The sequence below is a fragment of the Bos javanicus genome, chromosome 27 (assembly GCF_032452875.1).
Source record: "Bos javanicus breed banteng chromosome 27, ARS-OSU_banteng_1.0, whole genome shotgun sequence".
NCBI lineage: Eukaryota > Metazoa > Chordata > Mammalia > Artiodactyla > Bovidae > Bos > Bos javanicus.
The window spans coordinates 2,885,638-2,910,236 of NC_083894.1; the positions used below are offsets into that span (position 1 = coordinate 2,885,638).

Consider the following 24,599-nt stretch of genomic DNA (forward strand, 5'->3'; position numbering starts at 1 on the left):
TTGAGCAAGCTCTGGGAGTTGGTGAAGGATACGGAAGTCTGACATTCTGCAGTCCATGTGGTTGCAAAGAGTAGGACACAACTGAGCGACTGAACTGAACTGATATATATGTGTGTATATATATATATATATATCTCACATGTATTTCTAAATCTTGGGATATTAGAATCACATATTATCATGAAGGAACTATGGTTTTCTTGGAGAGAAGAACAAACTCATGTAAAGATGAAATGTAGTGAGGGTCAAATATATTAAGGGTCAAAATCAAAAGACTTTGACATATGGTTTGATGGGAATCAGGGCCAAGAACAGACTCCTGCAGCACCTCCTGTGGGTCCATCCCGTATTTGAGAATATGAGGATGTAGTCACATTTCTACTGACCAGGTTTCAACAAGTGTGACACCTGACTATACTAAGCTATTTATCTTTGGACAGGAACCATGGCTTTTGTTTTCTCTGTCTCAGTACAGTCTAGACATTCAGTACACAAGGAATGCATAGACAGTCTCTGATTAATTGGCAAACAGACCTACCAAATTGACCCAGAGTAACTGGTCTAAAACACAGTTCTTTCATGACACCCCCAGAGACCAAGAATTTTTGTTGAATTGTGACTGAGTTTTGTTTACTCCCCCTTATTTAAGTCAGTAAATAGTATATAGCCAGAGAATCATGTGGGAACTGTTTCTGAGGAGTGACTATTTTGGGAACATCCTTTCAGAAATTGAAAGGGGTTAATATATTTTTTAAAGAATTCTGAATTCAACAAGGATTTTTTAAAATTTCTAAATCTTTTTTCCTTTAAAAAATATTTGCTGAAATATTTAGAAGACATAGCAACCCATTGTAATATGACTTTTCCTGACATTTGAAGAATGTTATAATCACTGGAATAAAACAAAATGCTTATGTTAAATAAGGAGAAGCTCTTATTGCCCTGAGAAAGCTCTGCAGAATTTTGGTGCTCTGCAGAATACAGTGTGAATAATGGAGATCCAGTCTAAGCTTTTTACTCTGCAGATCAGACACCTGTGTGAGGTACAGAGGGGAATCAAAAAACAAACACCCACACTTCTTGATCTGGACAAGCTTATGGTTTATGCCTCTATTTGACATAATTGCAGCATTAGAAGACTATCATCTATTATGAAAATGGACAAATCTGTAAGAAATCACAGTGTGTTTTTTTTTTTTTTTTAACCAGCTATTGCTCTCCCAGCTATATGCTGCTCTAACTTCCTATTCAGAAATCAGTACTTGCTCATTAAGTGGGTACTAATATACTTATTCCTACTTGTCCCAAAGATGCCTGGCTTTCCTCCCTTGCCAGTGCCTTTACATATATAAATATCAGTCAATTAATGTGGAACTCATCTGTGAGATCATCTAAAGTATTTTAAAACAAGGCTGTTGACAGTGCTGACCTTTGTTGGGAAGACCTGGATCGGATCCAGGCTTCATCAACCTGTATGTGGATGTTTCAGCAAAGCACTTACATATTTGGAAAATTAAAAGTTTCTAACTTATGAGGGAGAGTTAAAGGGGCTATTTATCAAGACCTGGAATTGCCAAGATGGTAAAATTACAAGGTACTCGGGAGTATGCTCTAAATATTAAAGGATATACAAATATGATTTGTTCTCATTTGAAAACCTTCAAGATGTTTATTAAGCTATATATTTACTCTCTGTTGACATTTTCTAATCCACTTGTGTGTAGATTAATTATGGATTTGAAACATTCAAATATGAATGTTTCCTTAAGTAATGCAATTAGCTAGCAAGAGGCAATTATAAAAGTCTTTTGAAAATAGTTGAAAGTGTCCTCCAATAGTCTTAAGCTTTAATAATTGGCTCAAAACGGTTTTCGACCATTTATTCTCCTGGACTCCAAAATCACTGTGGATGGCAACTGCAGCCACAGATTAAAAGACACTTACTCCTTGGAAGAAAAGTTATGAGAAACCTAGACACCTTATTAAAAAGCAAAGACATCACTTTGCCAGCAAAAGTCCGTATAGTCAAAGTTATGGTTTTTCCAGTAGTCATATACAGATTTGAGTTGGACCATAAAGAAACCTGAGCACCAAAGAATTGATACTTTTGAACTGCGGTACTGGATAAGACTCTTGAGAGTCCCTTACAGCAAGGAGATCAAACCAGTCAACCTTAAAGGAAATCAACTCTGAATATTCATGGGAAGCACTGATGCTAAAGCTGAAGCTCCAACACTTTGGCCACCTGATATGAAGAGCCAACTCATTGGAAAAGACCCTGATGTTGAAAAGACTGAGGGCAGGAGGAGGAGGGGAAACAGAGGATGAGATGGTTGAATGACATCACTGAATTCATAGACATGAGTTTGAGCAAACTCAAGGAGATAGTGAAGGACAGGGAAGCTTGGTTTGCTGTGGTCCATTGGGTTGCAAAGAACTGGAAAGACTTAGCGACTGAACAATAACAACAAAATTATTTCCAAACCACCTTTTAGAGATGAAGAGTTGATGAGGGTGTTCAATCATATTGAACGAGCTTGGAATTTCTTAATTCAGTTCAGTTCAGTCGCTCAGTCGTGTCCAACTCTTTGCAACCCCATGAATTGCAGCACGCAAGGCCTCCCTGTCATTCACCAACTCCCAGAGTTCATTCAGACTCACGTCCATCAAGTCAGTGATGCCATCCAGCCATCTCATCCTCTGTTGTCCTCTTCTCCTCCTGCCCCCAATCCCTCCCAGCATCAGGGTCTTTTCCAATGAGTCAACTCTTCGCATGAGGTGGCCAAAGTACTGGAGTTTCAACTTCATCATCAGTCCTTCCAATGAACACCCAGGACTTATCTTAATTACTGAGTATTTAAACCTAAGAATTTAAAGAGAAATTAATAATATTTTGATTATAACCATCAGCACCATCCACTCTGTATTATAGATATCTTTTTTTCTATCTGGCAGTGCATTCTAGCTCCAGGAAAATCTTGGGAACAAGACTTGTACCCAGGGAGCATCTCTGTTATTGAAGGTGAGGGCAAAGAGGGAAGACAGGCAGGAAAGAGAGCTACTCCCATCGAGGTGATTCAACTAAGAGCTAAATTCATGCTGTCACCAGTATTTCTTTCTTACTCTTTTAGAAAGTTTGGCTGCTGTGTTAAAAAAAATAAATAAAGTTCACATAATTGGAAAGTGTCCATGAATAGATCCATGGCTTCAAATTTTCTCAAAGTTACTCAGAAATGGGAGGACAAGCAAAAGTTCTAACAGACTGGACAGTGACATGGAGAACCAGGGACAAACATCACGTGCTGGCTGGAGGGACTGAGAAGAACACATTGACGCCACTCTTCTTGACAAGGGAAGGTGAGCATGACACACAGATGAAGCCTACAGCCTCTAACGTCACTCCAGTCACAGGCTTTTAGGGTATATGGGCTTTCTTCAGTGCCACTTGGAAAATAAAGGGGAAGTCAGAATTCTGGAAACAGTTCAGTAGCCCCCATCTCAGTGATAAAGAAATAAAGTGACCCAGAGTGATGGTATGGGGAGGGAGGAGGGAGGAGGGTTCAGGATGGGGAACACGTGCATACCTGTGGCGGATTCATGTTGATATATGGCAAAACCAATACAATATTGTAAAGTTAAAAATAAAATAATTTAAAAAAAGAATTTCCAGAAAAAAATAAAAATAAATAAATTAAAAAAAAATAACATGACTATAAACTCCAGCAGGTGTGAATTTGCTTCCTGATGTCTCTTGCATGACCATGAAACTATATGAAATGAATGCTCATGAATTTAAAATCACTGTTCTCGTACATGCACCCCAGTGTTCACTCTAGCACTGTTCACGATAGCTGAGGCATGGAGGCAGCCTAAATGTTCATCAACAGAAAAACGGATAACGAAGACGTGGTACATATATACCACAACATTCAGTGGAATTTTACTCAGCCATTAAAAAGAATAAAATGATGCCATTTGCAGCGCCGTGGATGGACCTGGAGATTGTCATACTGGGCGAAGTAAGTCAGAGAAGCAGAAATGCCATGTCATTCCTTATATGTGACATCTAAAAAGAAGTGATACAAACGAACTTACAAAACAAAAAGAGACTCACAGACTGAGAGAACAAACTTATGGTTGCAGGGGGGAAGGATAAGGGGAAGGGATGGTTAGGGAGATTGGGATGGACATGTACAGACTACTATGTTTAAAATGAATAAGCAACAAGGACCTACTGTATAGCACAGAGAACTCTGCTCAATGCTATGTGACAGCCTGGATGGGAGGGGAGTTTGACAGAGAATGGACATATGTATATGTGTGCCTGAGTCCCTTCTCTGTTTACCTGAAACTATCACAGCATTGTTAATCAGCTATGCTCTAATATACAATAAAAAGTTTTTTTTTTTTTTTTTAAGAAATTCTCTCCTTTGAAATTGTTAGAGGGAAAATAGAATGGGGTAACTAGGGTTGAGAAATAATGTGGTATAACACATCAAACATGATACATTTCTACGAGGCTTAGTAACCTCCACGCCAGGGTGGCACCAAGAATTCAGTAGTGAAGATGCACAGAAGAGAGAGGACCAAGGTTTTCAGCTCTTCGCTGACAAGGCATTGTAAGAAGCACGATTTGTCAGAGAAGCTAACACAATACAAGAGGTGGAGGAAATCCAGGTGTCCTGGGGCTTGCCCTGACTCCAGTAAACTCAGAAAGTTACCTGGAGAGTATTCACACCATTCTCCTTCTCAAGTACCCATGTTCCTCTAAACTGTAAGACCAGTGTAAGAGCTGGGAAGCGAGTATTGACACATACAAGCAATAAGTTACAGTTGATGAGCGTTTGATGAAAAACCCGCAGCAGGAATAAAAAGAGATCAGGCTGGTTTACATTTTATCTGCAAGCAGAGCGAACTGGCTTGATAAGAACTCTTTGAAACTTTTTTGAGAGTGAAATTCTGAAAAGTAGAATTCTAGTAAACAAAAATCATAATCATACATTCATTTTGTAATATAATTGCTAGCAATTTATTTGCATATAATATAACTAATATGGTTTCACTTCATGGAGTCTTTTAAATGGTTATTTTTATGAAAGTGAAACATTTGCTTTCTCATCATGTCCGTGAGACTGTAATTCTGTTTTTCCCAAAAGGCTTGTAATTCTTCAAATGCAATTTCACCTACCAAGGGGGATTTGAGGCAATTAATCTTCCTTTAAGGCATCTGGGTTAGCTTTGTGTCTGGGATAGTTATTATCTTTTTCAGGCCTTCATTTGCTTATCTGTCAAATAAAGGAATCAGTCTTGATAATCATTAACATACTTTCATGCTCAAAATCCAAAAATTTTAATTTCCTATGTAATAGTATTTGGTATCACAAAGATTTTTAATCATCAAATCAGTGAAGAATTGGGCTGTCTTGTAGATTTTAAGCATTTTAGTTAATTTATTACTCAATTTTAATTAGTTACCCATACCAAATAGCTACTTTTTAAACTTTATTTTTCTTTAAAAAAAAGGCATTTCCATATTAACTTATATTAATTATATTAATAAGGGACACAAGAACACTGCTTAAAACTGTGAGCTACATAGACTTAGAGAACAATCTTATGGTTGCCAGGGGTGAAGGCTGGAAGGAAGGGATAGTTAGGGAGTTTGGGATGGACATGTACACAGTGCTATGTTCAAAATGGATAACCAACAGGGACCTATTGTATAGCATGGGGAACTCTGCTCAATGCTATGGGGCAGCCTGGATGGGAGGGGAGTGTTGGGGAGAATGGACACACACACACACACATGGGTGAATCTTTTTGCTGTTCACCTGAAACAATCACAGCATTGCTAATTGCTTTATACTTTTTTTAAAAAAAAGTTAAAACAAACAAACAAACAAACAACTGTGAGCTCCAGATCCAATCCTGGTTCTACTGGCTCATTACCTGATAACTTGGACACATGCTGCAATTACTTGTGTTTAGTTTTCTCATAGGAAATTAGTTGTGAGAAGAAAGTGCTTACAACAGAGTTGAGATACACACAACCATATGTGTGTACCTGTGTATTTATATGTATAAATTATTTATTATATTTTGCACACATGTAATCTATCTTACAGAATGTATGGAATGTAATAGATATAACAGAAAAGTATCAATGTGTCGTAGGCATTCAAAGACAGTTACTATCAATTGTATCATCCATTCAAAATCTTTCATACATATGTCTATGAATTTTTGTCAGGTGCATTAAATCACAATCACTTTGACCCTAATATCTCTTCAATGTCATGACATTTTCTTTTCACGTACAGCCACGTTAAGAGAGTATGAATATGCCTAAATAAATATGCTTCAAACTCCTGCTTCTGGTAATGTGTCTAAATTTACTGTCTGTTCAACAATTCACAGAATTAAACAGCTATCCAAAAACACAAGAGGGGGCCCAGGAAAAAAAAATCGATATTTAAAAGGTATCATATTAGTGAAGTAACAGCTGTATCCCAAGAAAATAAAAGTAACGTGAAAGGGTTAACCTGCTCGGCACTTACTGGTGTAGGTGAGCTGAAAGCCCTGGTCCGTGTCGGATCCATTGGAGTTGAACTCCAGCCACAGGTGGTTGGAGGTGCTGTTCAGGACGAGCCCCACCAGCTCGTTCCTAGTGAAGGCGCCCAAGGGCCGCGACAAGCTGTCCTTTCCATCATAGACCTGAGGAGAACCACAGCACGAGCACCCTGGTCACTGAGCTCTGTTCATATGCCAGCAATTTTAACAAGAGATCCAAACTTTCAAACACACAGTTTTATACAATTCTTTAGAAAGCTACACAGTTTATAGAAAGCCGAGTAGACACGGCCAGACCATCCTTTTTTCTCTAACTTTTACCTTTACATTAAAAACAAAAGATTCCACTTGTGCCCAGGTCATTTATCTGCATCATGCTGGGTTCTCTCTGCTCATGTAAAATGGAATCACTAGGCGTCTGCATTTCCCGGTTCCAGAGGCTACCACATTCCCTCCCTCCCGATCCGTGTGCAGAGTTTGAAAGCACGTGTTGCGGTTCACTGTGGACATCCCCTCTCCCATCGGAACGTGTCACAGGGTGTGGTGCCAAAGCTTTGTCCCACTTTCTCATCCCTGTGCCTGCGGTGACTTCAGCTTTGAATTTGCCCTAACAGAGGAATTGGTGTCTGGTCTTGCTCTGAAGCACTTCGAGATTGACTCTTGTCTTTCTAGGAGGTTGTACAGCCTGAGTGGACACTCTGGGTGTCTGGAAGGCAAGAGGACTGGGCTCGGTTTTGAGTAGACATCATGGGTGAGGGAAAGGAAAGTGCGAAAGTGTAAGTCATTCAGTTGTATCTGACTCTTTGCGACTCCATGACCTGTACACCACTAGGCTCCTCGGTCCATGGGATTCTCCAGGCAAGAATACTGGAGTGGGGAGCCATTTCCTCCTCCAGGGGATCCTACTGACTCACAGATTGAGCCTGGGTCTCCTGCACTGCAGGAGGGTTCTTTACCACATAAGCCACCAGGGAAGCCCCAAGGGAGATGAAGTGGTGCCTTCTCAGGTCCACACTAGGAGTACAGGGGTGCCAGACACATTGCCCCAGCAGGGACTGTGTCAAACAATCTTAGGGCGTGGACAGAACCTTCCTAATGCCGGAAAAAACGTGTTCACGTTCTAGTGGAATTCAGCACTGAGCCCTCACACCATCAGTAAGTGGTCAACACTGGAACGCTTAGTGGGAGAGGCTCGGCCACTTGCCTTGGAACATTGTGAGTGTTCATAGCGAGGGACCATGTATGAATGAGGGCTTTTTAGAAGAAAGAATGCAAATGTATCACATCATACTGGAGAACATCCAGCTTTTCTCGATGAAAAAATCCTAACTAATTAAAACATCACAGTGCTTGGTAGCCCCCCAGAGCGGTCTAGTTCCCTCACAGAGATTAACTCTTCCTTTTCCTCTCCCATCACTCTTCTGATGTGCATGGAAACCACGAATGCTGCTTGACAGACTGACATACAGGTTCACACACTCCTAAATGGAGAGGACACATTTGGAATAACTAATTTTATGGTTCACGATTGGATTGCATTTTAATTCAATACACTCATGCTCGAGTTAGGAGAATCAAATACCCTTTACTAGCGTCAAGCTAGTACTGGACAAATCATTGTTTGGCTTAATGTACATGCTTTAATTTCTGACACCCAGATTACAAAGACTTTTAAATCCAGAGCATTCTGGCTGAAAAATAAAGTGTCCAGGCCTCTCCAGCAAGGTCTTATGTTACCTCACATGCCATGTAATTCTCTGTGATTCACAAGAATCTGTAGAGAGGAGGCAGCATTAAAGCAGATAAACACATGCCTAGGTTTAGTCCTCAAAGCTCTGAAGCACCATTTGCTGGTCGCCTCCACTGATCCTGGCTTGTCTGAGTGCTTCTCTGAGATTTAATAGCTCACATAGACAGCAAATAGTGCCCAGGACCCTCTCATCTACAACCACAAAAACTGACCCACTGCCATGCTGAACTACAAGCTTCTGCAGAAGAGTAATTCTGTCTTATCTGTCTACATCACCAGCAATTAGCACTGGGCTTGACAGTGAAAATCTCTGAATGAAGAAGTAACTGATGAGTGTGGATATTATGTTGTCAGTTCTCTCAAGTTGAAAATCTGGATTCATGCTTCACATGTATCACAAGCAACAACCCAGATAGTGTTGGAAGGCAAAGGCATTGACTTTTAATTCCAATGAAATTAGTGACAAGCAATTTTAGCTCAAGATAACACCTCGTAGTGTATTTCCTCATCTACAAGCAGCTAGAATCAAAGTGTCCCTTTCGGTCATTAGGAAAAGGCTCCTTGGGTCTCACATTAGTGCAGGACTGTAACTAGTTGCACTACAAAATCTCCTCAGAGCTTGGCACCTAATCAGCGCCATATGCTCTGTGTGGAACAGCCAAGGGAGCAGATGAGTACAGGTTAGAAAACATCGCAAGGGATCCTGGAATGACAATGCCGAGACCAGCCCTAGGCCTGTAGGTGCTACCCCGCAAGCTCTTTCCAAAACTAACCTCTCTCTCCACTATGTATTTTACCATGGCATTCTCCTTAGAACTATTAATATACCTCTCTTTCATGATTCTTCCATTCAAAACAAGGAAACATCATGTTTATATATGTGGGAGGGTGTATACATAGGAAATGTGGCCTTTGTATGGTATAAATCATGCTATTTATATGGGGGCAATGTAAACAGCATTTAAGATCAAAAATTAAGATAATCTCTATACCTATATCCCCTTTTTTGGATTTCCTTCCCATTTAGGTTACCAAAGAGCATAGCATTACCTAAGTTATACAGGAGGTTCTCATTACTTATCTATTTTAAGTATAGTATCAATAAGGGATATATGTATACATATAACTGATTCACATTGCTGGACAGTAGAAACTAACACAACTATATGCCAATAAAATTAATTAAAATTAAGATAATCCTACATGAAACTTTTTAACACTTTGATCTTTATTAGCATGGTCAATAAAATATATGCTTGCAAAATATCTCGGTACTTCAGACAACTGACAGTTTTTCTGGGATTCAATTTGGTAAGCAAGATTTTCAGAGAAGGCAATGGCACCCCAGTCCAGTACTCTTGCCTGGAGAATCCCGTGGATGGAGGAGCCTGGTAGGCTGCAGTCGATGGGGTTGTTAAGAGTCGGACATGACTGAGCGACTTCACTTTCACTTTTCACTTTCATGCATTGGAGAAGGAAATGGCAACCCACTCCAGTGTTCTTGCCTGGAGAATCCCAGGGACAGAGGAGTCTAGTGGGCTGCCGTCTATGGGGTCGCACAGAGTCAGACATGACTGAAGCGACTTAGCAGCAGCAGCAAGCAAGATTTTGTTCTGATTTTTTATTATAATCAACAAGTTTAAACAGCACACAATCACAAATGCACATGATCTGCTTTCTTCCATTCCAATAATACTCATCAGTGTATATTTAATGCAGTGTCTCTAATCAGTCACCTACACCAAAGTATTATTAATTGTTCTTAAAAGTGTACCTTAAAGGCTGTATGTTACATTATGCTCAGTTGCTAAGTTATGTCCAACTCTTTGTGACCCAATGTACTGCAGCATGTCAGGCCTCCCTGTCCTTCACTATCTCATGGAGTTTGCTCAAATTCATGCCCATTGAGCTGGTGATGCTATCTAACAATCTCATCCTCTGCTACCCACTTCTTCCTTTGCCTTTAATCTTTTCCAATATCAGGGTCTTTTCCAATGAGTTGGCCTTCACATAAGGTACTGAAACTTCAAAGTACTGGAACTTCAGCTTCAGCATCAATCCTTCAAATGAATATTCAGGATTGGTTTCTTTAGGACTGAGTGGTGTGATCTCCTTGCTGTCCAAGGGACTCTCAAGAATCTTCTCCAGCACCACAATTAGAAAGCATCAATTCTTTGGTGCTCAGCCTTCTTTATAGTCCAACTCTCACATTTATACATGACTACTGGAAAAACCATACCTTTGACTATATGGACCTTTGTCGGCAAAGTGAGGTCTCTGCTTTTGAATATGCTGTCTAGGTTTGTCATAGTTCCCCTTCCAAGGAGTAAGCATCTTTTAATTTTGTGGCTGCAGTCAATGTCTGCAGTGATTTTGGAACCCACGAAAATAGTATCTGTCACTGTTGCCACTTTTTCCCTTCTATTTGCCATGAAGTGATAGGAATGGATGCCATGATCTTCGTTTTTTAAATGTTGAGTTTTAAGCCAGCTTTTTCACTCTCCTCTTTCCCTTTCAGCAAGTGGCTCTTCAGTTCCTCTTCACTTTCTGTCATTAGAGTGGTATCATCTGCATATCTGAGGCTGTTGATATTTCTCTTGGAAATCTTGATTTCAGCTTGTGATTCATCCAGCCCATCATTCTGCATGATGTACTCTACATAGAAGTTAAATAAGCAGGGTGACAGCCTTGTCATACACCTTCCTCAATTTTGAAGCAGTCTGTTTTTCCATGTCTGGTTCTAAATGTTGCTTCTTGACCTACATAAAAGTTTCTCAGGATACAGGTGAGACAGTCAATTCCTAGTCAGGTTGATAAGAAATCTGGGGTCCCTGAGGAGGAGAGAGGGGTCTGAAATTCTCAAGGAGGAGGAAAGGACAAATGCCTTTTTTCCCTTTCCATTTCTTAGTCTTAGTCACATAAAATGTGTGTGTGTGTGTGTGTTTTCTTTAAGTGGAGAACTGATGATTACACAACAAACAACTCAGTTCAAACTCTATACTAAGCATTACATAACAACAATGTATCCTGCTTGAGGACAGCTTCTCCTTGAAAACCTTCAGACTAATCCTGTTATCTTAGAATGTATATTATGGGAGTGGCTCTGGTAAGATCTTTATATTATTAATTCTAATTCTGTCATATTTAAATGTAAATTATGGAGTAGGTCTAGTAGGATATTTACAACCTTGAGATATTCTTTTGATTTATTGTAATAACCAATTAAAAAAGTATATAATTCCATTGCTTAGACTAGTGAGGGAGCACTCTCTGTCCCCTTCTGATGTCTATGTCAGAAGCTTTCTCTGTTCTTTTACATACTTTAATAAAACTCTGGTACACAAAAGCTCTTGAGTGATCAAGCCTGGTCCCTGGTCCTAAAGCTAAATCTTTTTTGGAGATCAGGAATCTGACACCATTCGCTGTAAGGTAAGGTGGTTTGATATTTCCATCTCTTTAAGAACTTTTCAGTTTGTTGTGCTCCACACAGTCAAAGGCTTTAGTGTAGTCAATGAAGCAGAAGTAGATGTTTTTTGGAATTCCCTTGCTTTTTCTTTGATCCAGTGGATGTCTGCAGTTTGATCTCTGCTTCTTCTGCCTTTTCTGAATCCAGCTTGTACATCTGGAAGCTCTTGATTCACATACTTTGAAGACTAGCTTGAAGGATTTTGAGCATAGCCTTGCTAGCATGTGAAATGAGTGCAGTTGCAGGGTAGTTTGAACGTTATCTGGTATTACCCTTCTTTGAGATTCAAGTGAAAACTGATGTTTTCCAGTCCTGTGACCACTGCTGTATTTCCCAAATTTGCTGACATCTTGAGTGGGAGGCTAGCAAAGAAAATAGTTTTGTATGATTCGACTTTAACTTTTTCTAGATCAGTGAGGATACTCTAGTTTATACCTGAAAATCACTTCTTAATTACAGTGACTCATACTGCCAACATGAGCTTTTTCTAAAGACCATTGCAATGAAAGAACAGCTAAAATAAAATCTGTCTTTTAAATTATGACCTAGAACCGTAGTCAAGGGTGGACTTGGAGGAAGGGAGCACTTGAGTCTGGAGGCTTCTCTTGACCTGTGCACATGGTGGAAACTGCCAGCAATCCTCTTCATCCACTACGCACACAGAGAGCACCCTTGAGGGGCACTAGAGTCCTCCTGTAGCAGGCTCTTTGCATAGCTTCTCAGTGCTCACAGCTTCAAGTGAGCCAAGTTAACTGGCCCTGAGATGGAACATTGTGTGTGTCTGTGTAGAAGAATATGTGAGTGGGCACCCTAGGACTTTAGAAAGGGAATGAGACCAGTCCTTCTTGTAAACCAGCTGCGATGGTGGACAAGGTGCTCAGTCCCCCTGGAACCAGCTGTGGACAGGCTGGATGGTGGCCAGTGTGGTCTTTGTTGCTCAAAACCAGTCTCTTTCCCTAAGGCTCGGGGTGCAAGTGCCCACTCAGGCCCTAGACCCAAGGAGGTCCCAGTTTCCTGACATAGTTTCAGGAGATATGGAAAGTATTTCAGAAGGAGTTTGGTGGCATTTGCAGTTGGAGCTGAGATTTTCAGGTCAAGGCAAGACGTGGTGCCCTGGATCTATTTCTCTGCCCATTTTCCTGAGTCCATCTGGAATGTGAGTGGTGTGCACATCTGAACCTCCCCACCCCCACCCCAGAGAAGCTCCCTGAGGCTCTGAGGCTAAGAATCACCTACTGCAATGACCCTTGTGGCTGGCCCCATGCCTTGGATACCCCAGAGTTCTGTGAACACAACTCAGCCTTGTGTGTGAGACTGCCTCCTCCCGGCATGGCTTCTCTACACACACCCTGCTTGGTGGTCCCAGGACAGTGGTCAGGTTTGTTTCCACTGTCACATCCAGATCTTTCCAGCTCTGAAGGATGCTCTGTCATGACCACATTTACAAATCAAGAGGGACTGCAGAAAGGGTTGGTCTGAGGATCCTGTGAGTTTTTACTAATACAACTCCCAGTGTGCGCTAGGCACAAGGCTACTAATACGTATCTATATTATATTATTTTCAAAACATCACAAAAAAGGTAGGCACCATTGCATGTTTTCTATGTATAAGAAAACTAAGACTTAAAAATCTTAAAAAAAATATGCCTAAGATACACAGCGAATGCATTTCAGATCCAGGATTACAGACTGAGATATTTTAAAGTCCAACACACATAATGCTAGAGACCACTATCTCAAACCAGTTGGATAAGCAAATTGGGAAAAATGTGTATATATAAAGATATGTTAATATAGGTATATGTCTATATCTATGATATACCTGGATCAAGATCCTATTTATTCCTTGAGAAGGAAAGATGTAGTTTTATTAAAGAAAATTATTTTTACCTTCAGAATATCTCCTTCAAACAGCTGGAAGCTTCGTGCTCTGAGATGGATGCCCTTGCCAGCTTCTGTTTCAATTTTATAGATACACTCATGGTTATTATCATAGTTTGACGGGAAATTTGGAGACAGCAACGTTCCTTCATTTCCTTTGACACTTGCTCCACATTCAGCTAAAATAAACAGGACATTAAAAAAAGAAAGAAGATTCAAAAGTGGAATTACTGATTTTAATAAATAAAAACTTTAAAATCATGGCAGCCCTCTTCTCTCTCAATGTGTCTGCTGTTAACATATTGCTTTTATAGACTAACAGCTTCTTTTCACTGTTTTACCAACTGGACAGGAAAGATATCCCCATTCATCCCATTTTCAAGATTTTCTTGTTTCTTTTAGTAGACTGCTTATTCCTCCTATCCTGCAGAGTTCTAGGGTGAAACAGGTAAGTCTGAGCACTCTGACTGACCCCTGGGTGCTTGCCTGTCTGAGCCCCAGCTCTGCCTCGTGAAGTGTCCCTGCCAACCCCTACGTGCTGACTCCACAGTGATGTCCACGTACTTCTCCCCATCGGCATTCCATGGCCTTAGCCTGGATGCATTTAAATAGGATTTTAACCATGGACCAGACCACTGAGTCTCCCACTGCCATGTCACAGTCCTGAGCCTGTCTAACTGTCTTGGGATAGAAGTCCCTTTGATGGCAGAAAATACATTCTTTCCCCCTTTTCCTGATGAAAGGAGAGGGCAGTTCACCTCAAGATCCAAATTTGCATAAAGAACTTAAATCAGAGTAAAAATGAAAACAAATATAGCTCTCAACTTTCTGCCAAAGTCACCTAGACTAGTCATCAGAGAAAGTCACCTAGACGCTCAGCACCCATTCCTCACCAAGGAAAGTGAGCGTGTTAGGCTAACCTCTAAAACTCTAAGTGTCCAAAGCAACTATAACAAGATAAAAATGCCCTGAGTTTGCATGTGTGTGTTTGCATGTGTGTGTGTGTATGTGTGCATGCTTGTGTGACAAGAATGCTCCATGTGATTCTGCAAGAAATCACTTATTAGCCACACTATGTGATAAGCACAGCGATTTTTAAAATTGCAACAAAACAAGCCTGAGTGTGAAGAGTAATGGTCAAGTTGGAAACTGAAAATAAGTAAAATGCCTGCACACAATGGGGGCGAGAGGGGGGCAGGGGTCACTTTAAGGGGGGGGGCCTCCTGAGGGTCACACAGTCTGGCGCTGTCCCAGGCATGCCGTCTTCAAAATCACAAATCTCTGACTTCCCAGTCTCTCTCTGACAATAACTGAAGTCCTCCTCTGCACCAGGAGTGGGGCTTCCCTGGCCTGATGATGGAAGGAAAAAGCTGGAGATTCAGGATAAGCTCCAGATGATTTGTGCCCTTGAATTTCAGAATGTCCCCACATACGAGGGCTAGGAAGAGAATCAGGGAGAAAACACAGGAGAACTTGGTTCCCCTGCCCTTACCTTTCCCTCCAAAAGGGCATAAAGGGGGGTTTTATGGGAAATGGGGGAGAAAACGTTAAGAAAGAAGCACAAGTGGCCTTGTGGGCATGACTGAAGCAGGGTAACATTTGGAAGAACGTAGGAGATCTGGCTTCAAACACTCCCTGGCCCAGACATCAGGGAGTGTCTGGGGGTCATGGAACCAGGATCCCTGGAGAGCTTGGAGCACAGAGATGACCAGATAGATGGCTGTTTGGAAAAGAGGACACACACTAAAAGAAAACAGGGAATCCAGAGATTCTAAAGGAAACAGTCATAGTGTGAAAATGGACATGTTAACAAATTCTAGAATTCCCAGTCTAGAGGAACACACTGGAAGATCAAATAAGTACTTATGATGCTGGGAAAGACTGAAGGCAGGAGGAGAAGGGTAAGACAAAGGATGATGTGGTTGGATGGCATCACTGACTCAACGGACGTGAGTCTGAGCAAGCTCTAGGATATAGTGAAGGACAGGGAAGCCTGGTATGCTGCAGTCCATAGGAGTTGCAAAGAGTTGGACATGACTCAGCGACTGAACAACAAAAGGGTTGATAAAAATTGTCTAGGTACAGCAATCTATTCTTCTTTTGGTCTATTAGTCACTTGAACTGAATGCATTTTTATGAGTATTACATCATTAAATAAAGAAAACAATTCTAAGAGGTCAGTATCAAGGCTAAGTCCATTTTACAGATGAAGAAACTGAGGCAGATTAATTAACCTGCTCCAGATCACATGGGGGCAGGGTGGGTGGTTGACAGAGTTGGGATTTGAATCTCAGGTGGTCTAGTAACAACCACACTATGTTGTCAAAGTACAATATTTATTATCAATTATGCTTACAGATGTTAAGTAACGCACGAGGAACACATACGAATGTATGACTCCAAAAGAGTAGGAACATGAGGCTGTCATGATTGAGCATCTTAACATTCCACAAAATATCCTGCCATGGAACAGGAACGTTTGCACTGGGATCTTGTTTGTGAGGCAGGCTAATGACTTAAGTTTATTTCCAATTGAATGTCCTAGTCACAAAGACAGATGCAACATGATTTTCAAATGAAAGAACTGGAATGTGTAAAGAAGACTGAGTAAGTGATCTAAAGCCCAAGACGGTCCCATAGGAGATAATTGAGTGAAATATGACAAACAGTGAAAAAGCAGGTGCTCAGAAACTTAAAGAATGCAAGTCATCAGAATTTCAGAAATTCTTTGAACTTGATTTCAGACATCCATTGCAAATCTCCATTTCTGGAGCAATTAAATGTGTCAATTTTAAGTTCTTTCCATAATCCATTTAAAATGACTTTAAGATGAAAGAATATAATTTCCCGTAAAATGAATCATTGGCTCTTTTTTTTTTTTTTATAAAGAACCTCCTGAAACTGTAATTAAAATTGAATTGTCATTTAGAGTTTTGTAATGGAACTAAACTTATAAAAGTAAATGAAAAAAATAGAAAGGAGTCAATTGATTTTTCAGTTAATTCTTCTGTACAAAAGCATCAACCTGTGCAGGCTGTCTTTTAGCTCTGGGTGATGTAACAAAAGAGATGAGAGGCTTAAAGGACAACATTAATCAGTATTTCTCACAGCTTTGGAAGCTGAAAGTCTACACCCAGAGCATTACCATATTATCTATAAGTATTAATATTCAATATTAAGAGATACTTTATCAGGGATATTAATTTACTATTTGATAGTAACACAGTAGGTGAAAATATATGCTGAAATGGCAACTCACTCCAGGATCCTTGCCTGGAGAATCCCATGGACAGAGGATCCTGGCGGGCTACAGTCCACAGGTTCTTAAAGAGTCAGATACGATTGAATGACTGACCATGCATGCAATCTGCCTACTTACACTGATCTGGATTCAAATTCTGTTGCTGAAGACTTGCTCCTCTAAACACTGCTGAAACCCACAGTGCCTCTCATCTTACAGGGACACTTCTTCACGTAAGGAGTGCCGGTCAGGGCCGTTCTCAGCCCAGGTTTCCACTCAAAGTTCTGCTTATAACCAGGTGTTTATTAGGGAAAGGTGAAGCAGTGTGCTATAATTCTCTTGGCCTTCCTCCAGGTGTGATCTTCAGAATGGATCTGTAGCTCTTGGCTAGGGATAGGCTATTCTTTTTTCTATGATTTTGAAGGACGAAAGATAGACACAGAGTGCCAATGAATCAAACTGTGAGATCAAGATAGGCACTCTGAGAGAAGTAACAATTGCTTGACAAACATTTACTGCATATGGCCCAGAGCTGGATCTGGGCTAAGGCAGCCCCACTGTAAAGGAAAGGTCAGCCTGGCTGGGGAGACAGAGACAAGAAGACAAGCTTACTGGCTCAGACGGTGATCCCGGAGGGTCCCTCTCCAGCCAGGGAGTAAGCGGGGTGGAGAGAGCTGCATGGGAGGGCATTCAAAATGAGGAGGGGCAGTCTGGCAGAAAAGGTGGTGCATGCTGTGAGTAAGGAGCGGTGAAGAGAGAGGCCTTCAGGTTAGAGAACCAGGCAATTTTGTGTCTTGTGCAGTGCGTCTGTACGTGAGTGTAGGTGTGTGCCCGAGCTCAAGTATATGATTGAGCTGGGTGGGAAGTCAGAGGGTCTCCCAGTGAACAACACTGACCCTCCCGGAGGCTGCCTCACATTCTGTTAACAGACAGGTGGGGGAGGCTCTGAATTCAGACAGATCACTCTGGGGCTGCGGCCTCCCGGTGGGCAGTCCTCGAGGCAGGAGCGTCTTCAGGGTGTGAAGGTGAAGCCTTCTCTAGGCCAGGTAGAGAGGAGCCCTGGGGGAAGCAGAATCTTGAGAACTACCACTATTCAGATGTGGAGAATGAGAGAAAGGAAGGGGGGCGGGAATTCCCAGATGCCAGGTGGGTCACCTGCTGGGTTTTATTGCCTTTGGAAATGTGGTTAGTCAGATGGACTCTATTCTTTGCAGCCAAAGATGGAGAAGTTCTATACAGTCAGCAAAACCAAGACCCGGAACTGACTGACTGTGGCTCAGATCATGAACTTCTTATTGCTTAAAATTTGGGCTTAAATTGAAGAAAGTAGGGAAAACCACTAGTTCATTCAAGTATGACCTAAATCAAATTCCTTATGATTTTACAGTGGAGGTGACAAATAGATTCAAGGGATTAGGTATGGTAGACAGAGTGCCTGAAGAACTATGGAAGGAGGTCCGTAACATTATACAGGAGGCAGTGACCAAAACCATCCCACAGTAAAAGAAATGTAAGAAGGCAAAATGGTTGTCTGAGGAGACCTTACAAATAGCTGAGAAAACAGAAGATGCAAAAGGCAAAAGAGAAAGATATACCCAACTGAATGCAGACTTTCAAAGAATAGTAAGGAGATATAAGCAAGCCTTTTTAAATGAATAACATGAAGAAGTAGAGGAAAACAACAGAATGGGAAAGACTAGAGATCTGTGCAAGAAAACTGTAGCTATCCAGGCAACATTTCACAAGAAGAAGGGCACAGTAGAGGACAGAAATAGTAGGGATGTAACAGAGGCAGATTAAGAGATTAAACAGAAGAGATTAAGAAGAGGGGGCAGTGAAACACAGAACTATACCAAAAAGGTCTTAATGATCTGGATAACCAAGATGGTGTGGTCACTCACTTAAAATCAGGCATTATGGAATGTGAAGACAATTGAGACTTAGTATGTATTACTACAAACAAAGTTAGTGGAGGTGATGGAATTCCAGCTGAGTTATTTCAAGTCCTAAAAGATGATGCTGTTAAAGTGCTGCACTCAGTAAGTGTACAAATTTGAAAATCTTAGCAGTGGCTGTGGACTAGAAAACATCAGTTTTCAGTCCAATTCCAAAGAAAGGCAGTGCCAGATAATATTCAAACTACTGTACGATTGCACTCATTTCATATGCTAGCAAGGTAATGCTCAAAATCCTTTAAGATAGGCTTCAACAGTACATGAACTTAGAACTTCCAGATGTACAAACTGGGTTTAGAAAAGGCATACAAACCAGATATCAAATTGCCAACATTTGCTGGATCATAGAAAAAGCAAGGGGATTAAAAAAAAATATCTGCCTCATTGACTATGCTAAAGCCTTTGTGTGGATCACAACAAACTGTGGAAATTTCTTAAAGAGATGGGAATACCAGACCACCTTACCTGCCTCCTGAGAAACCTGTATGCAGGCAGGACAAGAAGCAATGGTTAGAACTGGACATGGAACAACAGACTGGTTCAAAATTGGGAAAGGAGTATAACAAAGCTGTGTATCATCACCCCGCTTATTTAACTTATACACAGAGTTTATCAAGTGAAATGCTGGGCTAGAAGAAGCACAAGCTGGAATCAAGAAGCTGGGAAAAATATCAAAAACCTCATATATGCAGATAATACCCCTCTAAAGGCAAAATGGGAAGAGGAACTAAAGGCCCTCTTGATGAAGGTGAAAGAGGAGAGTGAAAAAGCTGGCTTAAAACTCAACATTCAAAAAACTAAGATCATGGCATCTGGTCCCATCACTTCATGGCAAATAGATGGGGAAAAGGTAGAAACAGTGACAGACTTTATTTTCTTGGGCTCCAATATCACTGTAAACAATGACTGAAGCCATGAAATTAAAAGATGCTTACTCCTTGGAAGAAAAGCTGTGCCAAAACTAGACAGTGTATTAAAAACCAGAGATGTCACTTTGCTGACAGAAGTTTGCATAGTCCAAGCTATGTTTTTTCCACTAATCATGTATGGATGTGAGAGTTGAACCAGGAAGAAGGGTAAGTGCCAAAGAACTGATGCTTTCAAACTGTGGTGATGGAGAAGATTCTTGAGAGTCCCTTTGGACAGCAAGATCAGACCAGTCAATCCTAAAGGAAATCAATCCTGAAGGTTCATTGGAAGAAGGAATGATGTTGAAGCTGAAACTCCAATACTTTGGTCACCTGATGCAAAGAACTGCCTCATTGGAGAAGACCCTGATGCTGGGAAAGATTGAAGGTGGGAGGAGAAGGGGATGACAGAGGATGAGATGGTTGGATGGCATCACTGACTCAATGGGCATGAGTCTGAGTAAACTCCGGGAGTTGGTGATGGACAGGGAGGCCTGGCGTGCTACAGTCCATGGGGTCACAAAGAATCGGACGCGACTGAGCAACTGAACTGAACTGATGCTGAAGCTAAAGCTCCAAAACTTTGCTGACCTGATGGAAAGAGCCAGATCATTGGAAAAGACCCTGATGCTGGGAAAGATTGAGGGCAGGAGAAGAAGCGGGTGACAGAGGATGAGATGGTTGGATGGCATCATTGACTCAATGAATGTGATTTTGAGCAAACGCCAGGAGATAGTGAAGAACAGGGAGGCCTGGCATGCAGTAGTGTTTCATGCAGTCACAAGAGTAGGGCATGACTTATCGACTGAACAATAACACGGCTATTCAAAGGTCTCTTGTGGCCAGATGGGCTGGAAGGAAATTTTGGGGGGGCAGCTGGTGAAACACAAGAGGAAAAATATAGAACAGCCTCAGCCCAAGCCACTGTGCTGTCTCAGTGCTGGGGTGAAAGCCTAGTGTTGGAATCTTGCTAATTGTACTGGTTGGCAAAGGTCTTAGGCTCTTAGTGTTCCCTTCTGTAGAATGGATCTGACACATGCAAAGAGTTCAGAGCTGTGCTGGTCTAGAAATATTAACTATTAGTTCAACCCCAGTTGCTCCTCATTTTACACTTAAGGCAACGATGCAAAACCCAAGATAAGAAGAATGAATCTAGATAAAATAGAATAAAGGCAAATAGAATATTATAATTGATAGACAATGTTACAATGAGGAATACATCTTCAACTTCATTGGGTTGGGAGTTTTTTCTCCAGATTTTAACCATCTTGTTCAGTAATTTCTAATTTGAGGTAAATGGATTCTAGGCAACTCTTAGAACATCTAGGATCATCTAGAAAATAATTTTCTTAGAAAGTATTCCTTTTTCCTTTAGGCCATGCTCAAAATTGGCATCCAATTCTCAAATAAAATCCATAACTAAAAAAAAAAGTAAGAACTACTGTTTTAGGAGAAAGTCAGATTATACAAAGGTCAGGTATGCACCCCAGCAGGAAGCAGAGATGATACATTTCATGTTCATTTGTCTAATTTTTTATATTAAAGTCCTCACTACCCTACTGTCTATGCCACATTGAAACTCAAAAAGACAGTATTGACTTTTGAATCACGTAATATTTCTAAATAATTAAAGAGATTCTGTTCTTTGGAAAAAGTATGGTTTATGAAGTTAACAATTCAGTATTTTTATGGGTTATGAAATTTCAGTTTCACAACCTGCCCACCAGGCTCTAGTGTATCAGGTGGTAAGAGGCACGTGGAGGGTACCAGGGGCTCCTCAAGAACTTCGAAGGCTCACAGTGAAGGGGTCTGAGGGTCCTAACTAGACAGATGCCATAATGCTGTGACATTAGCCATGCTTGGTAGCTCTACAGGACAGACTGCAAGCCCTTCTCATGCTGAGCAGCACGGCAGAGGGCAGGCAGAAGACACTGCCCCTGGAGCTAATGACTAGACTAGCCAGACCTTCAGCCAAGCTTTCTTGTTTAAACTCTGAGCACCAGATCGATTCTCTGATGAACTCCTCACAGCAGCACAGGCTCAGGTTAACAACAAATACACCCCATGGAATGGGCATCCTGAATTCCACAGTCTCAGCACAGTGCCTCGTTCCAAATACCTAGATAAGATTCATACAGCTCTACAGAATGACCGCTTGAATTCCTCGACAACACAGGGAGAAAACTAATCCAGCATTACAATTGCTAGCACGCCCAGTTTGCAGGAGTACGCACAATCCTCTAATCAGAGTGTAAAGAAACAACAAAACCAGCACTTTAAATTGTCACCAGCAGAGGCTCACTGCTTTTAAGCAACAGAATTGTCAAAGGTTGTGGTAATACAGCCTGCCTTCTAGCTTTTTCTTTTTCCTTTGTCCCAGGTATACAGTGTATACGTTTATATATATATATTCTTCCTCATTACTACACTTGGCATAGGCTTCAGTTTCACCCCCATTCAGTCATGAGGTTTTAGAGCTGAAAGGGGCTGGCTTTGTCACCGAGGTAACCACAGCCCAGAGGGGGTCCTGTCCCCCTGCCCTGGGAAGTGGAGCCTCTGTCCATCCCAGCGGGTGGCCCTCACCCCTCCCTGGCCCAGGGGCCCTGCACGCTGACTGCACCACGCCCTGTCCCCTGGATGAATGAAATGAAAGCGTGTGACCACCTACCCACACACCTTGGCAGAGGTGCACTCCACACACGGCGGCCCCCACCCAGGCACGTGAGCTTGGTAGCACCTTCTAAGCGGTAACCCGGGAAGCAGGAGAAGGTCAGTGCGTCCCCGACTCCGAAGTGAAAGCCGATTCTTCTGCTGAAGGCAGGGACGCCAGGGTCATCACATGGCTCGAGGTCGTACTCTGAGACAGGAAGGGACAAAGCATATGTGGGAACCTGTGTAAACACTCAAACATCACTTGGCAAGAATCCAAAGCTGCTATTATTTTTTAAAAAGTAAACCACTAGACATATTTTTTTTTTCCCCAGACTCTGCTGTGACTGTCACATGGATTGTTGTTCTTTGCACTATAGGTTTTCACATGACAAATGGAATAACTTATAGTGTTTAAAAGGGCTTCCCTGGTGGCTGAGAGGTTAAAGCGTCTGCCTGCAATGTGGGAGACCTGGGTTCAATCCCTGGGTCGGGAAGATCCCCTGGAGAAGGAAATGGCAACCCATTCCAGTATTCTTGCCTGGAGAATCCCATGGATGGAGGAGCCTGGTAGGCTGCAGTCCACAGGGTCACAAAGAGTCGGGCACGACTGAGCGACTTCACTTACTTACTTACTTATAGTATTTAAAAAAGTAGATGTAGGGACGTCCCTGGTGGTCCAGTGGCTGAGACATTGTGCTCCCAAAGCAGGGCGCCCAGGCTCAGTCCCTGGCCAGGGGATTAGACCTCACACACTGCAACTAGAGTTTGCATGCTGTAACTAGACCCAGTGCAGGCAAATAAATCAATATTTAAAAAAATAGATGTATAACATTATAATAACCTGATCCATTTAGAACTGTCACTTTCACAGTATGGACTTATTCTAGTGACACATCTAATTGCTGAAGTCAGTTACTGTCCTCTTCTTAAAGGTGATTTGGATAAACAAGACCCCATGGAGCAGAAACTAAAAGCAACATCACAGGGTTTTGCTGGTGGAAAATTTATCATAACCAATTCCACTCCTAAAATACTCCTAAAAATGTATGGAACAGCAAAACTGTAACCTGCCTGTGTTTCAATTTTAAGCCATGTTTTATTGAAATGCAATAGAAAACGTTCTGGAAACTGCTGGAAGTTTCTGCAAAGTACTCAGGAAGAAGGTGCTAATTTAGTAATCAAGAAAAAAAAAAGATTAATATCTGGTGTTTTGCTGCATTGGGGGATTAAATGTACAAAGTACCAGAGCTAATAACACTGTATATTTGTCTCATTCTGTGGTGTTGATTCTTTCAAGCCTCAATTATAACAGTACAGTTGCATCTGCAGTGTCATTGGTCTCAAGGTACATCCTTCAGACCATTTTTCTCCTTCTTGCCTTTTTCTTCAGTGTCTAATGCCCAGTGCTTAGTCAGATAGGATCAAATGGTGACCACCATCAGAGATTTGAATGACAGAAAGAGTTTCAAAGAAGTTAAAGTGACAGGTAAAGAATGAGTGATATTTCGATGAAGGGGAGACAAAAGACAGGTTCTCCTAAGGTGGTGGGAAAGTGTGCTGGTTCTTCTGAAAACAATTGCCTCCCCTTCCCTATTTCCAGCTCTCTTAACTGTGGATTCTGTACTCTCAATAAACATAGTAAATTCAACTATCATTCCCCCAGTATTTCTCAATGTAAATCCACATTTTCTACTCCCATCATCCACAAGTTTTATCACTTCTTATGAGGTGTCCTGACCTCATAAGAAGAAATCTCCTTCCCCATTTTTCCCTTGCCTCACCCAATTGACTGGTCAATGTGCGAGTGCCACACTTGCCACATTGTCTTTGTCCTGTTTTTCATTCAGGTAAAAACTCTATTCTGGATCTCTGACATATTCAAACTACTCTGGTCACTCTGGAAATATGATCATTAATTTGACTTATTTTTAATATGGCCCAGAAAGGGGAAAAGTAATATCATTTAATTCAACCCAATAAATGTTTATTTGTCATACCAAAACAGAACAGTAGACTTCCTGGGAAGAAGAACAGACAGTACTGGATCTCTGGAGGGAGGAGTTTGCCTGGTGAGGGATGAAGAAAGGCTCTGAATGAAGAGGACACCACATCTGTAAAGGCACTGAGCTGCCCAGATTCTCATCTTTTGAAGAGGATGACCAGGAAATTATGTGAA

General features: G+C 41.4%; 1 protein-coding gene across 1 annotated transcript in view; it reads right to left on the reverse strand.

Moving 5' to 3' along the window:
• Window positions 1–24,599, reverse strand: part of CSMD1 (CUB and Sushi multiple domains 1) — a 2,072,278-nt gene that overhangs the window by 335,800 nt on the left and 1,711,879 nt on the right. Inside the window, exons 21-23 of the mRNA XM_061404066.1 lie at window positions 22,440–22,628; window positions 13,677–13,846; window positions 6,558–6,714 (exon numbers count right to left, since the gene is read on the reverse strand). Coding sequence (XP_061260050.1) covers window positions 6,558–6,714; window positions 13,677–13,846; window positions 22,440–22,628 — 516 coding nt within the window. The remainder of the gene's footprint in view (window positions 1–6,557; window positions 6,715–13,676; window positions 13,847–22,439; window positions 22,629–24,599) is intronic.